At 41.9% G+C, this 20,842-nt stretch overlaps 1 protein-coding gene across 2 annotated transcripts in view; it reads right to left on the bottom strand.

Moving 5' to 3' along the window:
* The window catches only part of ankfn1 (ankyrin repeat and fibronectin type III domain containing 1), a 180,738-nt gene extending 161,138 nt beyond the window's left edge, over nucleotides 1-19,600 (bottom strand). Inside the window, exons 1-4 of one of the 2 annotated variants that reach the window (XM_013132030.4) lie at nucleotides 19,253-19,600; nucleotides 17,593-17,717; nucleotides 17,256-17,417; nucleotides 2,282-2,514 (exon numbers count right to left, since the gene is read on the bottom strand). In XM_013132030.4, the coding sequence (XP_012987484.3) occupies nucleotides 2,282-2,514; nucleotides 17,256-17,417; nucleotides 17,593-17,717; nucleotides 19,253-19,312 (580 nt within the window). In that variant the 5' untranslated portion in view covers nucleotides 19,313-19,600. Of the gene's footprint in view, nucleotides 1-2,281; nucleotides 2,515-17,255; nucleotides 17,418-17,592; nucleotides 17,718-18,768; nucleotides 18,954-19,252 lie in introns of those variants that run through there. The other variant, XM_020044034.3, reaches the window with a different exon arrangement.
* Between the last annotated feature and the right edge of the window lie 1,242 nt (nucleotides 19,601-20,842).

The following is a 20,842-nucleotide window of genomic DNA, read 5'->3' as shown; positions in this document are numbered from 1 at the left end:
CTTGAATAATTTCAAATTCGTTTCTTGAACATGACAATGAGTTCACTGTACTGAAATGGCCCCAACAGTCACCAGATCTCAACCCAATAGAGCATCTTTTGGATGTGGTGGAACGGGAGCTTCGTGCCCTGGATGTGCATCCCACAAGTCTCCATGAACTGCAAGATGCTATCCTATCAATATGGGCCAACATTTCTAAAGAATGCTTTCAACACCTTGTTGAATCAATGCCACGTAAAATTAAGGCAGTTCTGAAGGCGAAAGGGGGTCAAACACAGTATTAGTATGGTGTTCCTAATAATCTTTTAGGTGAGTGTATATAAATGGACGAGTTACAGAGGAATAAGATATCGATGGATGAGTTACAGAGGTACAAGATATATATGGATGATTTACAGTAGAATAAGATATCGATGGATGAGTTCCAGAGGGATAAGATATAGATGGATGAGTTACAGAGGAATAAGATATAACTGGATGAGTTATAGAGGGATAAGATATAATTGGATGAGTTACAGAGGGATAAGATATAGATGGATGAGTTACAGAGGAATACAGTGGAATGAAAAAGTTTTAGGCACCCCTCTGAGGCTGCATAATAATTTACGTCACAGAAAATTATTACAGTGGCATGCCATTCATTTTCTAATAAAAGCTGAGTACTGGGGTATTTTCCAGACAAAGAGTTTTAGTGTAGCAATATTAAGTTGTATGAAATTAAATCAGATGTGAACAATAGGCTATGCAAAAATGTGGGCACCCTTGTCATTTTGTTGATTTGAATACCTTTAACTACTGAGCACTGATTAATTGGAACACACAATTGGTTTGGTGAGCTCATTAAGCCTTGAACTTCATAGAACTTCAAGTGCATCCAATCATGAGAAAAGGTATTTAAGGTGGCCAATTACCAGTTGTTGTTCTCTTTGACTCTCCTCTGAAGCGTGGCAACATGGGGGCCTCAATATAACTCTCAAATGACCTGAAAACAAAGATTATTCAACATTATGGTTTAGAGGAAGTCTACAGAAAGCTATCGCAGAGATGTAAGCTGTCAGTGTCCACTGTGAGGGACATAGTGAGGAAATGGAAGACCACAGGCACCGTTCTTGTTAAGGCCAGAAGTGGCAGGCCAAGTAAAATATCGGAGAGGCAAAGGCGAAGGATGGTGAGAACGGTCAAAAACAGCCCACAGACCACCTCCAAAGACCTACAACATCATCTTGCTGCAGATGGTGTCACTGTGCATCCTTCTACAATTCAGCGCACTTTGCACAAGAAGCTGTACGGGAGAGTGATGCGGAAGAAGCCTTTTCTGCACACACGCTACAAACAGAGTTGCTTGAGGTATGTAAATGCACATTTGGACAAGCCAGCTTCATTTTGGAACAAGGTGCTGTGGACTGATGAAACAAAGATTGAGTTATTTGGTCGTAACAAGGGGCGTTATGCATTGCGGCAAAAGAACACAGAGTTCCAAGAAAAACACTTGCCACCCACTGTAAAATTTGGTGGAGGTTCCATCATGCTGTGGGGCTGTGTAGCCAGTGCCGGTACTGAGAATCTTGTTAAAGTTGAGGGTTGCATGGATTCCACTCAATATCAACAGATTATTGAGAATAATGTTGAAGAATCAGTCACTAAGTTGAAGTTATGCCGGGGCTGGATATTTCAACAAGACAACGACCCAAAACACTGCTCAAAATCTACCCGGGCATTTATGCAGAGGAACAAGTACAATGTTCTGGAATGGCCATCCCAGTCCCCAGACCTGAATACCATTGAGAATCTGTGGGATGATTTGAAGCGGGCTGTCAATGCTCAGCAACCATCAAACCTAACTGAACTGCAGATGTGTTGTAAGGAGGAATGGTCCAAAATACCTTCATCCAGAATCCAGACACTCATTTGAGGCTATAGGAAGCGTCTAGAGGCTGTTATTTTTGCAAAAGGAGGCTCTACTTAATATTGATGTGATTTTTCAGTTGGGATGCCCAGATTTATGAATCTGTCTTATTTCATTTTGATGCATATTGCAAATGTTCTGTTCATCCAATAAACCTAATTTCACTACTGAAATATTACTGTGTCCATCAGTTATTTGACAGATCAATGAAATTGCTGATCCAAACACCCAATTATTTATAAAAGAAAATCATGGAAATTGTCAGGGGTGCCCAAACTTTTTCATATGACTGTAAATGGATGAGTTACAGAGGAATAAAATATAAATGGATGAGTTACAGAGGGATAAGATATAGATGAATGAGTAAAGGGGTACCTCTAGAATTCCAGTGCAGTCCCCCAGGACTGGCAGCCAGCCGCCTGCGCTTCCTGACACTAACCCCGCCCTGGGAGGCAGAGTCTCCTGATGAGGTCACAGAAGTCATTGTTAGGGAAACTGGGATTTGGTTGCATGGTGTAGAGGACAGGATGGGGGTCAGGGGTGTGGCCAGGAATGGGGTTTCCCGTACTACAGCAAGGGTCTGGGTCATGGCTTCCTTCTCCAGAGGCCTATAAATCAACACAAGAAGTAGGAAACAATCAATTAAAAGTGATCAGTTTCTAAAATGTCACTGGTTTACCTTTGGACTGAACAATCAAAATGGGTATATTTCGGAAAATGGCTCTATTTCTGAACTGACCAATTAAAATGGGTATATATCTGAAAATTAGTCTATTTCTGTACTGACCAATTCAAACTTGTCTACATCTGGACTTCCCAATGAAATCTGAGTTAGACCTTTTTTGTGGTGTCCTAAGCTCAGATGGAATCTAGTGGAAAGTAGAAGGAAAACAGTAGAAAGGTTCTAATATAGTAGGAAAATAGTAGGAAGGTTCTAATATAGTAGGTAAACAGTAGGAAGGTTCTAATATTGTACGAAAATAGTAGGAAGGTTCTAATATAGTAGGTAAACAGTAGGAAGGTTCTAATATAGTAGGTAAACAGTAAGAAGGTTATAATATAGTAGGAAAATAGTAGGAAGGTTCTAATATAGTATGTAAACAGTAGGAAGGTTCTAATATAGTAGGTAAACAGTAGGAAGGTTCTAATATAGTAGGTAAACAGTAGGAAGGTTCTAATATAGTAGGAAAATAGTAGGAAGGTTCTAATATAGTAGGTAAACAGTAGGAAGGTTCTAATATAGTAGGTAAACAGTAGGAAGGTTCTAATATAGTAGGTAAACAGTAAGAAGGTTATAATATAGTAGGAAAATAGTAGGAAGGTTCTAATATAGTATGTAAACAGTAGGAAGGTTCTAATATAGTAGGTAAACAGTAGGAAGGTTCTAATATAGTAGGTAAACAGTAGGAAGGTTCTAATATAGTAGGAAAATAGTAGGAAGGTTCTAATATAGTAGGTAAACAGTAGGAAGGTTCTAATATAGTAGGTAAACAGTAGGAAGGTTCTAATATAGTAGGTAAACAGTAGGAAGGTTCTAATATAGTTTACTATCTTACTACTTGGAATAGTTATAAGAACTGAGCAATTGCTAGCAAGACTGAAGGATGAACTTGACACTGCCAAAGCTATTTCATTTCATGGCACAAAAATGTTTGTTTTTCTTTCATTCATAATTGACATTGATACAATAAATATCAATATAGGTGACAATAACTGACTTTTCCATCAAGTGAAAAGACAAGGGAATCGTGGAAACCCTTCCTCGTTTATTGCGCATGGGGTTGTGATCTTACCCCAAAAAGCATGCACAGATGCGTACTTTGAAAATCCACCTGAAATAGTCGCAATAAAATGGTAAAAAGTATTATTTTAGGCTTACGATAACGTAGCTACTGAGGATTGTAGTCAGCTTAGTTTTTGTCTAACCTGAACAAATCCTAAAGCATAATTTGTTTTGTGCTATTTAATTTCATGGCACAACAATGTTGTTGTTTTTTTCATTCTTGGATGACATTGATACAATAACTATCAATTTACTGCACAGGGGGTTATGATCTACATTACCCCAATAAAGCATGCACGGATGTGTATAGTCGCAATATAACCATAAACAGTTTAATTTTAGGCTTAGTATAATGTAGGTTGTAGCCTGCAAAGTTATTATCTATTCTAAACAAATCCTAATGCATAATTTGCTTTGACTGTGGCGAGGCTCCAACACCGATCATCTCTAACCACTACGCTATTTAACAAGGGGTAGTCAGTCAGTCACTAACTCACTCAGTAACACCACTCAGTAGGAGACATTCGCTCTTCTTGGCCAGCTCCGCTTCTGCGGTCCGGCAAAAACATACATCTAAATAATTTAGATTTCCATTTGGTCTACCTACTTTAACATGTTCAGGTGTGTTTGCAACATTATGTGAGTAGTCAAATGGCAAAATATTTAGTGTAATCATATAACTGTTTCCAAAACTGTTTCTAATAGCTATGTTAAAACAATTAATTATGCTGTTAGGGTAGTAAAAGTAGTACTTTTATAAAAATGTATCCACTAAAATATAAATGCACATATTCAACCTTAACAGTGGACAAGAAAACCCTGGAATTCTATGAGCAGTTGAACAGCAATTAGAATGAAACATGAGAACTTCCAATAAACCAGCCCAGCATGACTTCGTTAAATCATCTCTTCCACTTGATTCTCTGAGGTGTCACACTGTCAATGGCCTTGATTTGGTTGCTCATAAATGCCACTCTATTCTATATTTTGTGCACTACCTTCCACCAGGACATAAGGTACTAAGAGTGTACTACAGGGAACAGGGAGCAATTTGAGACACTGACCTTGTGTTAAACACTGTTTTTTCCCTGAAGTGCCATTATAATGATGTCACTAATTAGTGGAATATGTCATACATTAAATGTTCTCTGTATCTACAAGAGCTTTTGAGTGACACTAATAGTGTCTAATTTGAATTGGCAGGGGGACAATGTGAACACCTGCAGATAAAGTACTCAACTAGCGTCAACTAAAACATGCATGACACGTCTCCTGAATGGAAAATCAACTTTGAGAAAAATGAAGACAATGTAATACATTTCCAATAATTTCGTCCATGAAACATACCATAAAAGCCTCAAACATTAAGCACAATCTCAGCTCCAGGTTTTTTACAGCAGAATCTGTACAAAGGAATACAGAACTCTAAGTCTACTCTGCCAATAGGAATAGCATGCACATGACAATATGTGTTGTAGTTCTCCATCTGAGTATTAACAGGTTACCAGACACTGCCCCCCCCCACTCTAACTGTTTTCCTTCACAACATACCATTAATTTTGTACATTATAAACCACTTTGATATGGTTTGTGTTTTGAAAAAGGGAGACTTTGAAAACTACCCAGATCCCTGGTCTTTTATTAAAGTCTCTCAGTCTCCTCACTACTGACTGGATGCAATAACAAAGATTAGCTGCTAATTCTGTTCTTGCATGGGACCTAAGCTTACTTCTTTTATGAGCACATGTGCTTTGACAAACACTATGGATAACATTTGGTTCAGTTCAGTCCTCAGTAAAGGTATTTACTAAACATAATATAAATACATTTTCGTGAAATTAGCACAGATTGCCTGTATGTTTATTCAATTTAATGTACAGTTTATAATTGAGATAGTTATCTATGAAGTTTTTCTTAAGATATGCCCCCAGGTTTAGTCTCTACAGTAGATGAATGCTTGTCAACACTCAAACAGGGCCAATCACAGGTAGTAAATTTTTAGACACGGTAACCAATCAATACTAAAAGTAAAATCATTTTGAAAACATAAAAATGAATGATCGCATGGACACAGACTGCAATCTAGTGACACAAAGCTTTGTAGGCTACCACAAAGGGAATCTGAACACATCTGAAGAGTCCGCTGGTTCAGCCTGTGTCAAGGTGCCTATTGTATTTCTTGGAAGCAATTACATCATTTGAGATTTTTTTTATTGATTAATTAAATCTCTAATTTAGTGCAAAGGCATTTTAAAAATACTGCCTCTATAGCTAATACCAGACACTTATTCATTCTTTATCACACAGTCTTCTAAACTCTGACTCAATTTAATGCCAAGATGTTCATATTTATTTTGGATTATACTTATGTTATACGTTTTGTGACGTGGATCAAAATTACAGTTATAGTCTATCAGGTTGCGTGGTCCTCGTAATGTTACGCGAAAAATATAAATGTATCACAGTCAGCACAAATGGAAAAAAACTGTTATTTTTCATATTTGCATTTCATTTCTTTAACTAGCAAATGCGAGTCAACTCCTGGCATCTAAGAGCCCACTGAAAGTCCAACTTATGTTCGCTACCGTTAGCTGGAAACAATTACCTAACTTATGGCCAACAAGCAGACAAAAACAATTATCTCACGTGTCAGCCAGAAATACACAACGTTAACGAATGTTTAAAGCACATGCAAACTTTCCTCAAACATACAAGTCTAAAAGGGATTTATCCATGTGTTTACCAACAGTACCGCCAACAGTCGACAAACTCAGCCTCACAACAAACAGGAGGGACAGACATGGCTACGTCGAATAATGATGCATTCATTTCATTGACACAAACTCCGTACACGTCTGTGTTGCATCTCGAGAATCGGGATGTTAGATTTACTCAGCGGATTATATAAAAATGTAAAAACAATAACAATAATTAGGCCCTTTGCATACTTTTAACTAGGATCTCGTACCTGCATACATGGACAGAGAATTGCATAGTTGGTATGGAAAATGTTTGCATGTTGGCAGGTCTGTGTTACTAATGTTTTACCTAGTTTTTCCCTTGACAGTACCTGACTTTGGTGACATTGTAACTGTGGCTTCTCCACAAAAAAACTTTAGCGCAATAACACAATATCGAACATTGTCAAAACGTCTCTACTTTTCAATAAATGTCCTTTTTGATCATGGTCATTTTGCTCCACTCTCATGGGCTTCCTTGATAGGCAGTCAAAGCTCAGTGGGACAATAAGTCGGCTGCCAAAATATCACACTTTGTGCCACAAAGGTTGCTAGTCAGTCACATAGTCAAGGGCCAATGGCTGTATACCATACAGTTACCATTGTGTGTGTTTGTGTGGTTGTGTGGGTCTGGGTGTGTGTTTGAGAGTGTGTGTTTTGAGTGTGTGTGCATGTGCATGTGCGCATCACTAGTACATGATTTGCATTCAACAAGCTGAACTAGTTGAATCAAGTGCTTCATGTCACTAAGTGGAAAATGAAGAGGCAGGTGGTTCGAGCATTTAGTTAGGTGTCTGTATTAACTAGGTAGTAAGGACTACTAGTTATGAATACATTAACTAAGCTGTTATGACTACATTAACTAAGTAGTAAGGACGACTAGTTATAACTACATTAACTAGGTAGTAAGGACTACTAGTTGTGATTACATTAACTAAGCAGTTATGACTACATTAACTAGGTAGTTATGACTAAATTAACTAGGTGGTTAAGGCTGGACTAAATAGGAAGCTGGGACTGTACTAACTAGGTAATTAGGTCTGTATTAACTAAGTAGTAAGGACTCTGTATTTATAAGATAGTTAGGACTAGACATAATAAGAAGCTGGGTCTGTACTAACTAGGAAGTTAGGACAGGACTAACTAGTGTTGTGGAAATTTCTTAATACAGTGTATTTTTTACTGATTAAAGGACTAAGTCCCTCTGTTTAGATAGATAGATGAATGTGAGGGTTCTGGCATTTGCTTAGGGGGCATCATTGACTGGTGTCAGCTGATGAAAGGGTTACTCTTTATCTCCTTATCTGTTTGAACTCACCAGGGCATCTATTGTCTGTCCAGATACTGTAAGAACTCTTTAAGTTGAAGAAGGTATTTATGGCGGGAAGGAGAGCTGTCCTTGGTGTGAACCTTTGGGTAAACGCTACAGTAAACATTCTGGCAGGAGGGATAAGGTGGGGGAAGATAGCATTTGACGTGTGTTATAGAACAAAGGGAATGTGTCCTGATTGATCTGGAATGTCCAGGATTTGTCACACCCCTCTCCTGTCTTTAAATACTGTCGATTGCCTGTTTTCATTTAGAAACTATCCACCGTTACTTTGTAACCTGTATACTTTCTCCTTGCAAGTTTCATTAAAACCGTTTATTGCGCAATTGATTTCTCCTGTCTTACCTACCATTTTCATAGAACTTTGGAATTTTAGAAATTGCCATCACAATTTGGGGGCTCGTCCGGGATCCTAATCCTGATCGGTTCGAGTCTTTTTCCACAGCAGGTTTACCGTGCACGGCCTGAGAACAATCTCTGGACTCTATTATCCTCCTAATAGGCTATCCTGTGAGGAGTTGAGAGAGAGTACCTGACTGGAGCTGAGACTCGTGCCGGATCAGTACAGGTTTCCTGCGGATATTATATTTGGAGGTAAGAACGCAATTCGGTTTAAAAACTTAAAGTTGGACTTTATAGTTTAAAATCTGCAGTAAAAGGTTGGACCTTTTATAATATCTCATTTGTGGGCTGACGAGCTTGACTTCGCTTTCTGGTCGGTTGAGATAAACTAGATTTACTGGGTAAATCGGGAACATGGGAAAGTGCGGCAGTAAACCATTGAACGTCCCTCATAGTTACGTTGGCCCGGCTGAGGTAATGAAGGATAAGTATGGTGTTTGGACATGTGAACAATTGTACCTCTGGGAGTTTTTGGGTTTTCCAAAGAATGGCAGCTTTAGCCAAAGACAGTTGCATGGGTTGAAAGAGAAGTTGGAGGAATACGAGCTGGGGAAAATTAAGAAAATACAGAAGGGGAGACGGAAAGTAGATTGGAAAGCTTATGGTATGTGGAAAGAAGAGACTGATAAAAGATTTAGGCAGAGTAGTGTAGGGACTATTGATCAATGTGTTCTGGCTCCTCTTACTAAGGTTGATGTGGATCTGGATTGCCCTCCGTCTGGCCGCCCTCCTTCATATTCTGCTGCCTCACCACGAAGGTCCACAGCAGATCCTGAACCACAAGAAGAAAAGTCGCCGGAAATGTCGCGAGATAGTCCCACTCCTGTTCGGGAGACTTATCCTGCACTCGCGGCCGACTTTTGTGCGACATCCCCAATTGCCTGGAGAACCAGGAGCGTCACGTCGTCTGGGAAGCCTGAAGGCCACTTCCCGATGGTAGAAGTTGCTAATCCATCCGTGGGAGGTGACGTACAGGGGCCCCCTACTATTTTCGTTTACCGGCCATGGTCGCCTGCCGACCTTAAAGACGTGGCCGCCTCACTACCCAACCCGGAATTGGAAGGAGGAGAAGAATTCAATCGTGTTTTTCTCCAGATGATTGAACAATATAGACCAAATATAGTTGAAATCGAAATGGTCATGATGAAAGCCTTACAGCTCAGATGGGGAAGGGTGAAAGGAGACTGGCCCGTGCAGAATGGCCCGTATAATTGGGGTGCTGGTTCTCAATACAGGATAACCATCATGGCGCTGTGTGGACGGATAGGTGCCTTTTTCCCGAGACGGATGAACTGGGAGAAAATTTCTGTCTGCAAACAGAAGCTGGGGGAAAGAGTCACAGACTATCGTAATAGACTTGAGAAAGAATTTGAAATTCACAGCGGGATGGGCAAAAAACCAGACGGGGCTAATGATTCTCCCTGGGAACAACAGTGTAAGATAAGACTGGTGGCTGGGTTGCTCCCAGATTTGCGGAAACATGTCAAGGAGCACTGCGTGGCCTTGGACGAGGGCCGCATGGAAATCGTTTGGCCGTATATCAAGCACGCCGAAAGAGTCTACGAGGACCAAGAAGATAAGAAAAAAGACGACAGGGAGAAACGTGAAGCGAAACTACAGATGGCCCAAATAGGTTTCTACAAAGGCTATGACCAGAGAGGCCGAGGACGTGGTAGAGCTAGAGGTCGGGCACCGATTCGAGGCGGAGGACGAGGTTATGTTAACCGCTCAAATTCGGACAATGCCTGCCTCCGTTGCGGTTCCCTTGAACATTGGGTTCGCGATTGTCCTGAAAAAGACCCAAGAGAGGATGGACGAATGAATAGGGACAATTTTAATTCCGGTGGATTTACGGTGAACAACCCAAGAGCGCATAGGACTGGAAATTACCAGGGTGAGGGGTATTGACGGTCGGGCGGGGCGGTCCAGAGCACATCAGCCGGTAAGATCGACCCATTACATGACCCCGCACATATTGATGTTATGCAGACACTTAATGTACAAGCCTTTAGAGAGAAAGTAGAGTATCAGGTTAAACCCACGATGTTTCTAACAATTAATGGTAAACAGATAGAATTTTTGGTTGACTCCGGAGCGGGATATTCTGTCCTTAGAGCCCAGGAATGGGACCCGCTTCCAAAATTAAGTGGTAGAACTATAATTACAGTAGGGGCTAGTGGGGGACAGACCACTGAGCGATTTACAACCCCTCTGTCGGTTGTAGACGACGAGGGTAAGCATTATCCAAAACATTCATTTCTGTTTTCCAATTGTTGTCCAGTTAATTTGTTAGCTAGGGATTTGATGACACAGTTAGGGATCACACTAGAATGTTCAGACAAAGGCATGCGAATTAAACATACTGTTTTGCAAGCGGTTCAAAATAGTGTTCAGTCTGTTGATTATTGTTATTCATGGGATTTAGAAAGAACAGGGCATAGAGCGGTTTCACATGAGTTGGTAAATAAGGCGATGAATAGAGTAGACACTGGTTTGGCTTTGTTTATGGATGTGAGTGACTTGCGTTGCTCGGCGAAGGTTTCAGAAAGTCAGGATGTTGGTTTTGAGAAGGTGTGGTTTGATAATGGTAAAAGTGATTTTTTGGCAGGTGAATATGTATACTGGTCTTTGGGGGGGTTTTGTGCCTGGTCTGTGCGGAATGCGAGAGAGGTGTCTCGTTTTTTTGATATGGAGGGTTCAGACCCCCATGTTCCCCTTGCTAAACCTGTGTTTGGCACATGGGATAGCCTGGGTCCTTGGGTGAAGGGGTGCAATACAGTAGTGGACTGGGTCCCTTGTCACATGGTTGGAGTGGAATTTTCCGCGGCAGCCCAGGCCTATAGAGAGAGGTTTGGGTGCACCGTTTTGGGTAAACGGGAAGTACATCTTATGCCGCATGAGGACTGGGTCCGCCAGGTCTGTGCAGTCCAGGTGGCTGCTACAGATCCTAGGTTAGTGGAAGTTCCACCCTCCTTGTGGGCACAGCATAAATATGATGTTGGGTTAATTAACAATGCACAACCTCTTGTAGTTACACCTAGAGGACCCCATAGACCATGCCAGGCTCAATATCCACTGAAAGCGGAGGCTATTGAAGGGATAGCTCCCGTGTTTAAAGCATTGTTAGAAAAAGGCATAATTGTTTCATGTCCAAGCAGCCCCTGTCGCACTCCTATTTTTCCAGTTAAGAAAGCCAAGGTTGCTGGACAACCTGTGGCGTGGCGATTTGTACAAGATCTTAAAAAAGTTAATGAAGCAGTTTATGCGCGCGCACCGATTGTACCTGATCCATATACGATTATGACTCAGGTTCCGAGCAATAGTAATTTTTTCTCAGTGGTCGACCTAGCTAACGCTTTTTTTAGCATTCCTGTGCACAAGGAATCGCAATTTTGGTTCGCATTTGAATTTTCAGGCCAATTATACACGTGGACGAGATTACCTCAAGGTTATTGTGAATCTCCTGCCGTGTTTGCGGCCGCGCTAAAAGATAACTTGGAGGGGTTCCAATTTAAACATGGTAGTACCCTTATCCAATACGTTGATGATCTTCTTGTCTGTTCCCCAGATAAAGTTAAGTGTGAAAAAGACACTGTGCTGTTGTTACAGTACTTGGCCTTGCAAGGTCATAAAGCCAGTTTGAATAAATTGCAGTTTGTCCAGAAGGAGGTTATTTTTCTGGGCCATAAACTTACACCGGAGGGTAAATGTCTCAGCACAGATAGAATAGAAGCAATTGTTGGTATCCCAAAACCTCTTACTAAAACTCAACTCCTGTCCTTTCTGGGCATGACAGGTTTCTGTAGGCAATGGGTTCCTGAATATGCCCGTTTGGTACAGCCCTTGCAGGATATGGCCTATGGCCAGAAGCTTGCTTCACATGATAGGGTTGTGTGGACTCCTGAGGGGGATGATTCCTTTACTTCTCTGAAACAGGCCCTAACTACCTCTCCTACTTTAGGGCTCCCCGATCCTAAAAAGAAGTTTATCCAAGCAGTGTGTGAAAAGGACGGTTATATGTCCTCTGTCTTAATGCAGAAACATGGGGATAAGCTGAGGCCAATTGCATACTTTTCTTCTAAATTGGATGCTGTAGCACAAGGCCTTCCCTATTGTCTGAAGGCTGTGGCAGCGGCGGCTGATGCTGTTCTACGTTCACGACCTCTGGTGTGTTATCAGCCGCTTGAGCTACGGGTTCCTCATTCTGTTGCCTCTATTTTGTTGGAACACAAGACTAGTCATCTGTCTGGGGCTAGGTTTCTACATTACCATAACATTTTGCTGTCATTGCCCCATCTCACTGTTGTAAGGAGTCCTGTTTTAAATCCGGCCACTTTCCTCCCTACGGAGGTGGATGGTGAGCCGCATGACTGCCTTGCTGCTATTAACCAACAGTGTACCCCTCGTGATGACTTGTCTGATGTACCTCTGCCGAATTGTGATCTTGTTTTTTATGTTGATGGGTCTGCCAGTAAATCTCCTATTTCCACTGTTAATCATGTTGGTTATGCCATTGTCACGGATCATGATGTGATTGAGGGTCACAGACTGCCACATCACCTCTCCGCTCAAGCAGCGGAGCTGTTTGCTCTCACTCGAGCTTGCATTCTGGCTGAGAGTCTAAGTGTTACCATTTACACGGACAGTAGATATGCCTTTGGTGTTGTACATGATTTCGGTACGTTGTGGAAAATGCGGGGGTTTATTACGTCTACTGGTACTCAGATCCAACATGGGCAACTTATTCGTAACCTGTTAGAAGCTGTCCTGTTACCTAGGGAAGTGGCGATATGTAAATGTGAGGCCCATACTACTGGCAGAGATGTTGTTTCCCTTGGGAATCGCAGAGCAGATGCGGCTGCCAAAGCTGCTGCCCAGGCCCCTCCTCATTCTGCTCTGCAGATGACCCATCTGACCCCCACGGTTTCCCTCTCTGATCTTGTTGAAGCGCAATCTCAGGCTTCACCTAAGGAGAGAACCGCCTGGAGAAAGGCGGGGGCGTCTTATGTAAATACGGTTTGGATTGGTCCTAACGGTAACCCCTGTTTGCCTAAATGTCTTTTCCACTTCTATGCGGTGCTCTCACATGGCAGAGATCACGCTTCAAAAGGGGGGATGGTGAATATTGTAAATAAGTATTGGTACACACAGGGCTTTACGAATTATGCTCAACATTTTTGTTCAAAATGCCTAGTGTGTTTGAGGTTTAATATAGGGCGGGGACAAGCAGTTCCCCAGTCCAGCCATCCTCCCCCTGATGGCCCATTTGACCATTTGATGATGGATTTCATTGAGTTAAACCCCTGCGAGGGTAAGAAATACTGTGTTGTGTTTGTTGATATGTTTTCCAAATGGGTTGAGGCTTTCCCGGCTGGGAAGGCCGACGCGACAACAGTTGCTAAGGCACTATTGACTGAAATAGTACCCAGATGGGGCATTCCTAAGAAACTTTCAAGTGACAATGGATCACACTTTGTGAACGAAGCCATTCAGAAGATGTCTGAGTATCTAGGAGTTGATCTGAAGACTCACTGTGCCTACCACCCGCAGAGTGGGGGGGCAGTGGAGAGAGAAAATGGGACTATTAAAATGAAACTCTCAAAGTTGGGTGAGGAGACGGGGTTGAACTGGGTTAAAGCACTCCCCCTTGTGCTTACATACATGAGAGGAAGGCCCAGGGTGAAAACAGGCCTCTCCCCTCATGAGGTCATCACTGGAAGACCAATGAACACAGGTCTAGGCGCCCCTACTCACATAGACCTCACCACAGAACATGTGAATGATACAATGTTAACATACTGCACTAATCTGTCAAAGGTTCTGAACAACATCCACAGGAGTGTGAAAGCTGCTCTACCAACTCCCATTGACGGCCCGCTGCACGACATCGAGCCTGGGGATTGGGTAGTCATCAAGGACTGCAAGAGAAAGCGCTGGAGCAAGCCACGCTGGTTGGGTCCATACCAGGTTCAACTGGTCACCCAGTCTGCGGTCAAAGTTGCTGAACGAGGTACCTGGATCCACTCCACACACTGTAAGAAGGCTCCAGCATTAGAAGATACGGCGAAAGAATAGGTAAACTGAAGTTACCTAAGGGCGGCGTGAGTTGTGGTGCTAGTAACCAACAACTCCAACACATCCTGCAACCATGGAGCCAGAGAGACAAGGACCATGGAACCCCTTCAGGAGATTCGGAGGAATGAGATGCACCATCGGGTGCTTGCTGATTTTGAGTATTATCATCGTCATACCGATAGTGTGGATTCCCAAACCACATTGTGATGATCATGGACAGATTGTAAATATGACACCTAATGAAACAAGGAAAGAGACATTTGTACACCATGAGAAGAGGCCCGAACCACAGATACAGACAGGGTCTGATTTTGAACAGACTTTATTAATCTCTTGTGACATGATGAGCTGCCCCCCGGATGGGGATTGCTATGTACTGACAAGCCCAGTGTTGAAGGATAATGAGTGGTATTGGACTCACCTGAATACAGGAGGGAACACTATGTTCCCCTCACACCATTTTCCCAACGATGTGAATAGGTGGAGATGTTATGATGGTGATTATTGTGCTGTTAACATTTCCAAACCTCTAGGAGTAATCCAGGATTACTGGTGTTTCAGTGCCATCGAGGGTACCACCCCTTGCAGATCACCTGACTTCCCTAAAGGTAGACCCGCTATGATATGTCCCTTAACAGTTGCACGTACTATTGTAGTTCCTACTCCTGCACCATGTTGTTCTGAACCAGGTAGAGTAAGGAGAGCACTGTTAGAGCCAGACAACATAGCCCTTAGGATAATGGTTGACTATGCAAAACACAAGAACATGACCAATTGTTGGATTTGCCAACACATACCAACATCTTCACGTTCTCCTATGTTAACCCCTATCCCATTTTCAGTAGCAGACTGGCAGAAATATGGTTGGGCGGATGTGGCGGCCCAAATGATACCACCAGATAAGGACTGTTATACCCCATCTGCCATTCCTGACCAGCCGAGTGGGGCTAATTTAGATTTGGTCTATATGGTGATAGCAGAATTTAACAATCACCGTCGTCCTATGGGGGTAAACATTTCCAAATTATTTAAGTTAACCTACACTGAGCGAATAGGAAAAGGTGGCTTAATTGTAAGGATACAAATGACCCTGGTGCAGACAGACTGTCGCACTAAGGAGGATAGAATCAGAACAGGTAGGACCTGTACTCCCTTACCCTCAGGTTTCTCTGTTCGTATTGATGCAGTGGTTAACTCTATCCCATGGGAAACATACGTGAATATAGATTCGATGACCATCAATTTGCATGACTGTTCTGCTCCCTTGATATCCGAGAAGCTCAGGTATCGTGATTGTGCCCAGACTTGGCCATCAATACCTGTTTATGAATTGCATAATGTCTCGCTCTGTATTACAGAAGCTCCAGGAGCCACACAGAGTTTGGGACAAAGTGATTGTCCCACCACGACTCAAGCCAACTTCACGGCTCTAGGAGCTTTGCCGGTGCAGGTCTATATAGTCTGTGGTGGGAATGCATACAGTTGCATTCCTAGGGACACAGGTGGAGTATGTTACATGGCGTACTTGGTCCCTTTGATTAGGCGGGCTGACCATGGGGAAATGGGAGCTTTACATCTATCCCAAGCTCGCCGTAAGCGAACACTTACTAGAACTCAACGTATATTCAGTGTATTGATCCCAGGATATGGCACATACACCTCACAGGCAGAGATAATGGCCCTGTCCAAAGTGTTGGAGAAACACATGAATTTGACCAGTGATACCATTGCAGCAATAGGCATGGAGTTAAGTGAAACCCGCTCAGTTGCTTTGCAGAATAGGATGGCATTAGATTTGATTTTGGCTTCTCAGGGCGGTGTCTGTAAGGTGGTGGGATCCGAGTGTTGTACATACATTTCAGACGCATCACAAAAGGTAAATGATTTGGTACAAGAGACTAAGGAAGGTGTAGAAATACTTCATACAGTTCATGGATGGGACCCATTCTCAGGGTTGACTTCTATGATTGGTCCCTGGGGGATGACAATATACAAGTTATTGACTACTGCCTTAGCCGCTATTGCCCTATTGGCTGTTTGTGGTATATTCTTGTCTTGTTTAATCAAACTATGTGTTTCTAAATTTGCCACACAGGTATTGGTCCAGGAACGTGTTAATGGAGAGTTAGACATTTCGGAGGTGTTCCCGTTCCCTAACTACTGGGATGATGATATCATAAAAAATCATGTTGTGTAAGATTGTGTTTGAAGATTAATGAGTTGATGATTTATGTCTTAGGAATAAAATTGGTTAAAAATTGCATGTGACAACTACATGATCTTTCATGATATAGGGCGGATTGTTGTGGAAATTTCTTAATACAGTGTATTTTTTACTGATTAAAGGACTAAGTCCCTCTGTTTAGATAGATAGATGAATGTGAGGGTTCTGGCATTTGCTTAGGGGGCATCATTGACTGGTGTCAGCTGATGAAAGGGTTACTCTTTATCTCCTTATCTGTTTGAACTCACCAGGGCATCTATTGTCTGTCCAGATACTGTAAGAACTCTTTAAGTTGAAGAAGGTATTTATGGCGGGAAGGAGAGCTGTCCTTGGTGTGAACCTTTGGGTAAACGCTACAGTAAACATTCTGGCAGGAGGGATAAGGTGGGGGAAGATAGCATTTGACGTGTGTTATAGAACAAAGGGAATGTGTCCTGATTGATCTGGAATGTCCAGGATTTGTCACACCCCTCTCCTGTCTTTAAATACTGTCGATTGCCTGTTTTCATTTAGAAACTATCCACCGTTACTTTGTAACCTGTATACTTTCTCCTTGCAAGTTTCATTAAAACCGTTTATTGCGCAATTGATTTCTCCTGTCTTACCTACCATTTTCATAGAACTTTGGAATTTTAGAAATTGCCATCACACTAGGTAGTACAGACTTTGTATTAACTACATAGTTAGGACTGTATTATGTAAGTAGTGAGGACTGGACTATGGAGTTAGTATTAACTGAGTAGATAAAAGGGCTATCTATAGACATATGTGTGTTGTAAATAGTGACCTGTAGTTACCTGGGTGTTGTGTCTGTCTCTCCAGTTTCACTGCAGGTGGAGAGGCGTGTTGTAGGGGGGGAGGAGCGGGGGGTCTCTAGGGCCCTGGGGAGGAGAGTAGAAGGCATGCACAGCCAGGTCTCCAGGTCAGAGAACTTGGAGTAGCTGAGCATCTCCAGAACACTGCAGAGGAAAGACAGAGACACAGATAAACTACTCAAATGAAAATATGTGACAAGAATTGGTGTAAAAGCCAATGTAGATTGACAGTTAGAAGGACAAGAATAGGAGTGAAAGGGAAGAAAACACTTCACTTCCCACTGAGTGAAGGAGACAAGGAGATGTTATTCAACTGTACCTGTCCTCCCCCACCCCTGGAATGTCATCCTTCTCGTCTGCAGCTCGGAAGACACAGGATGTCCTGGATTCCTGGGACAGCAGTCCACATGCCTTATCAGAGTCCAGAGACATCTTCAGCCATAGCTGGAGGGAAGATTAGAAGTGAGCCAAGTTAGTTTCATTGTCTAATTCAGTAGTGGATAAACTATGGGGTCATTTTTTTTTTTTACTCTGAGGTAAAGACAGCTTGCTTTATAACTCGGGGGTAAAGACAGCTAGCCTTAGAGGTTAGAGTAGTTACGCATTTTAAAGTGGTTACATAACTCCAGCCCCATCCATCAGCTGTTCACAGAAACAGAGGGGAGGAAAACACACTGTTCTTCTTTAAACTGCTGAGACAGTCTTTAGTGTTGTATACAACCATACAATACATAAATTAATTCTCAACAATCTATGCAGATTTCACAGTTGGAATAGTTACCACTTGATTACTATAGTAAACAGTAACGTAATTCTTAATTATATCAGAATGTACAATGTGCATAAATATTTGTATAAAATGATTTATATTTAGGGTCATCAAAGAGCAATAAAGCCACGCCCATTCACTCCGCAAATGTAACCCTTTTTATCAATAGGTTACGGTTTGAACCGTCACAGATGGGTTCTTTGTTAACCCTTTTCAGATGAGCATTGGGTGGCCTGATACACATGATAGTTAAGCAGCCTTAAGTAGCCAAACCTGATAGTTAAATAGTCTTAAGCAGCCTATTTGGGAAAATGCGGAAGTTTCAATATAATATTTCCACAGAGGTCCCGGAGAAACCATATTCTGCCGGTATGGCACAACCACCAAAATGTTTTCCCATACGTCTTTACCTAGAGCGTAGGGACTACGAGTACACGCACACATGAACGTGCACAAGCACACACGTGTACGCTCACACCAGAATTATGTGTGAGAGCAATGGTCATTTTCCTCCACGTGGCCAATGTTTTGGCTTGTGCGTCACCCTGTGGGCTACGGTAAGATAGGCAACACCCTGGTACTAGCATATAAAAAACAGATACCTGAATTACTTGATATTATGTCAAAGAAAAGTTAAGGGCACAATAATTGCAAAAGCAGTTGCGAATTTAACAAGGCTAAAAATATTTTCAGCGAAATCTGAGTGTCTGAGCTGCAGCAGCCTACCACAATAGTAGATCTCCATTCCTCTCCTTTCTTCATTTCGACCATTTTTAATTAGATACTGCACATTCCAGCAAATATCTCTGTATAACCGTAATAGCCCGGTCTTCATCTATCCCGCTTCTATGGTGAATCCCCAGAGCATCACATTCTTGCAGGAACGCTAGATTTGCCTCGTTAAATTCGAATGAAACAATGTTGCAGCAGAAATCAGTAGCGTAACCGAAAGGCCGCCGTCAAGTTTAAACTTCAACGTTCCACCAAACCCTGAAGTTGGATATAACCGATTTTTCCCCCCAAAAAAAATGTATGTTCGGCGTTTCTCGGAACAAAGTCATATGCTCTGCCGAAGCATTCCTTCCTCTCAAACACCGTCTTCCTCTTTTTCTGCCATTGTGTTTAGTTTGCTGCCTAGTATAGCAATGCTATGAAACACCTAAATAGCCCACAGTAAAACACAGCAAATACTTTATTTTCTATAACTCACCACGCAAATGCCCAGTTCGACATCATGAGGAGGTCGAATAGCAGAGCGCTCAGAAGTCATCTGTTAATTAGCCTACCGTCCCGGAATGAGGATGGGTAACAGCATCGGATAGCCGCGGATACAAATCGATAGCAGAGGAAAACTATTCACTCAGAATTTGCTAGTTGCCACAAGTCGACGTCCTGCTCCAAAAATACTTTGACCATCCCTTGGCTCTTAGTTCATGTCAAAATAGATTGAGACAGTTATGTGGAGACCTTCATCATCACTTCAAAGCCGAACGAGGAAAAAGATAACTTGGGCAGGAAATATTTATGTCGTTAGTCTATCCGCCCAAAATTTCGGGAACTGTAATTAGGCTCTCCATCGCAGCAATCTTGACAAACTGTCCATCTCATCTTGTTGACGTAACCAACGTGACCACATACATAAACGAGCTACATAAAAATATGCTGTCTAATAAAAAAAACCTGGCCTAAACTTGGCCTGGAACGTGGAATAGATTCATAGCTATGGAAATTATGATGATGATAACGTCTTTCATGGTATCGTTGGTTGCAACAAAAAGTGTCTTCTTTTCTAAATAACCACCACATAAGTGTGAATCGTTGGCCTGTCATCTCGCTGGGTGGTTGGAACTTGTAATTGCACTTACTATATAGAAGATTTGTCTTGCACATAATAAAAGGTTTAGCATTGCAACATATAAATACAAACTACTGACCAGGATACATATTGCTCCGTAGGCTGACAAGGTTGCCTGGTGAACGTGATAACAATGGTTTGTGTGTATGCATCTGTCTACGTGTGTGTGCGTGTGTGTTTGTGCATATGTGTGTGTGTGTGTGTGTGTTTGTGTGTGTGCATGCGGTTGTGTGTGTGTATCATTCATTCCAGTTTTAGGGTTATTAAACATTATCATTCAACAAATAGTAACGGTTGAGATTTGTACTTGTCCCAAATTGAAGCCTATTCCCAAGAATAATAGAGTCAGATTTGCGAGTGCACTACAAAAATAGGGTATCGGTTGGTTTTATGGGAGCTTTCAAACTCACTTTATGGAAATGTTATCTTCAGGAAACAATATAGATATTTGACATAATTTCCTGGATTAACATGGTTTTATGTTTCAATGTCTGTGACCTGTCATTCATTCTTAAACATGTTTGGTTGGCAATAAGTCTTTTGAGACCTCTGCTTTTGAATGAGGTGTTTTGCTTTAATACTGTCAGTTCCCATTAAGACCACAAGAGAGTGCTATAGCCATACTTGAGCGTGTGTGTGTGTGTGTGTGTGTGTGTGTGTAGTGGGGTGCACCCTCCAGATTATCAACTGTAATACATTGATTCCTTTGTTTTAGTTTGAAATATATTTGATTATAAGCCACAGACTAAATTATAATTAGAAATGTAAACAGAATAGGTTTCTTTTATATATATATACAATATGGATATTTACAGATCAGAATGTTTGAGAGCCAACACCTAACTTCAGTTTAATTTACACAGGGGCTCTTTGACCACATACATCGCAAAAGTATACATTTTATTAAAGGACTTGGGTCTGAATATGGGGATATCTATATTATTG

The sequence above is a fragment of the Esox lucius genome, chromosome 6 (genome assembly GCF_011004845.1).
Source record: "Esox lucius isolate fEsoLuc1 chromosome 6, fEsoLuc1.pri, whole genome shotgun sequence".
Classification (NCBI taxonomy): Eukaryota; Metazoa; Chordata; class Actinopteri; order Esociformes; family Esocidae; genus Esox; species Esox lucius.
The sequence above is the reverse complement of the archived record's forward strand: the minus strand, read 5'-3'. Positions and strand labels throughout refer to the sequence as shown.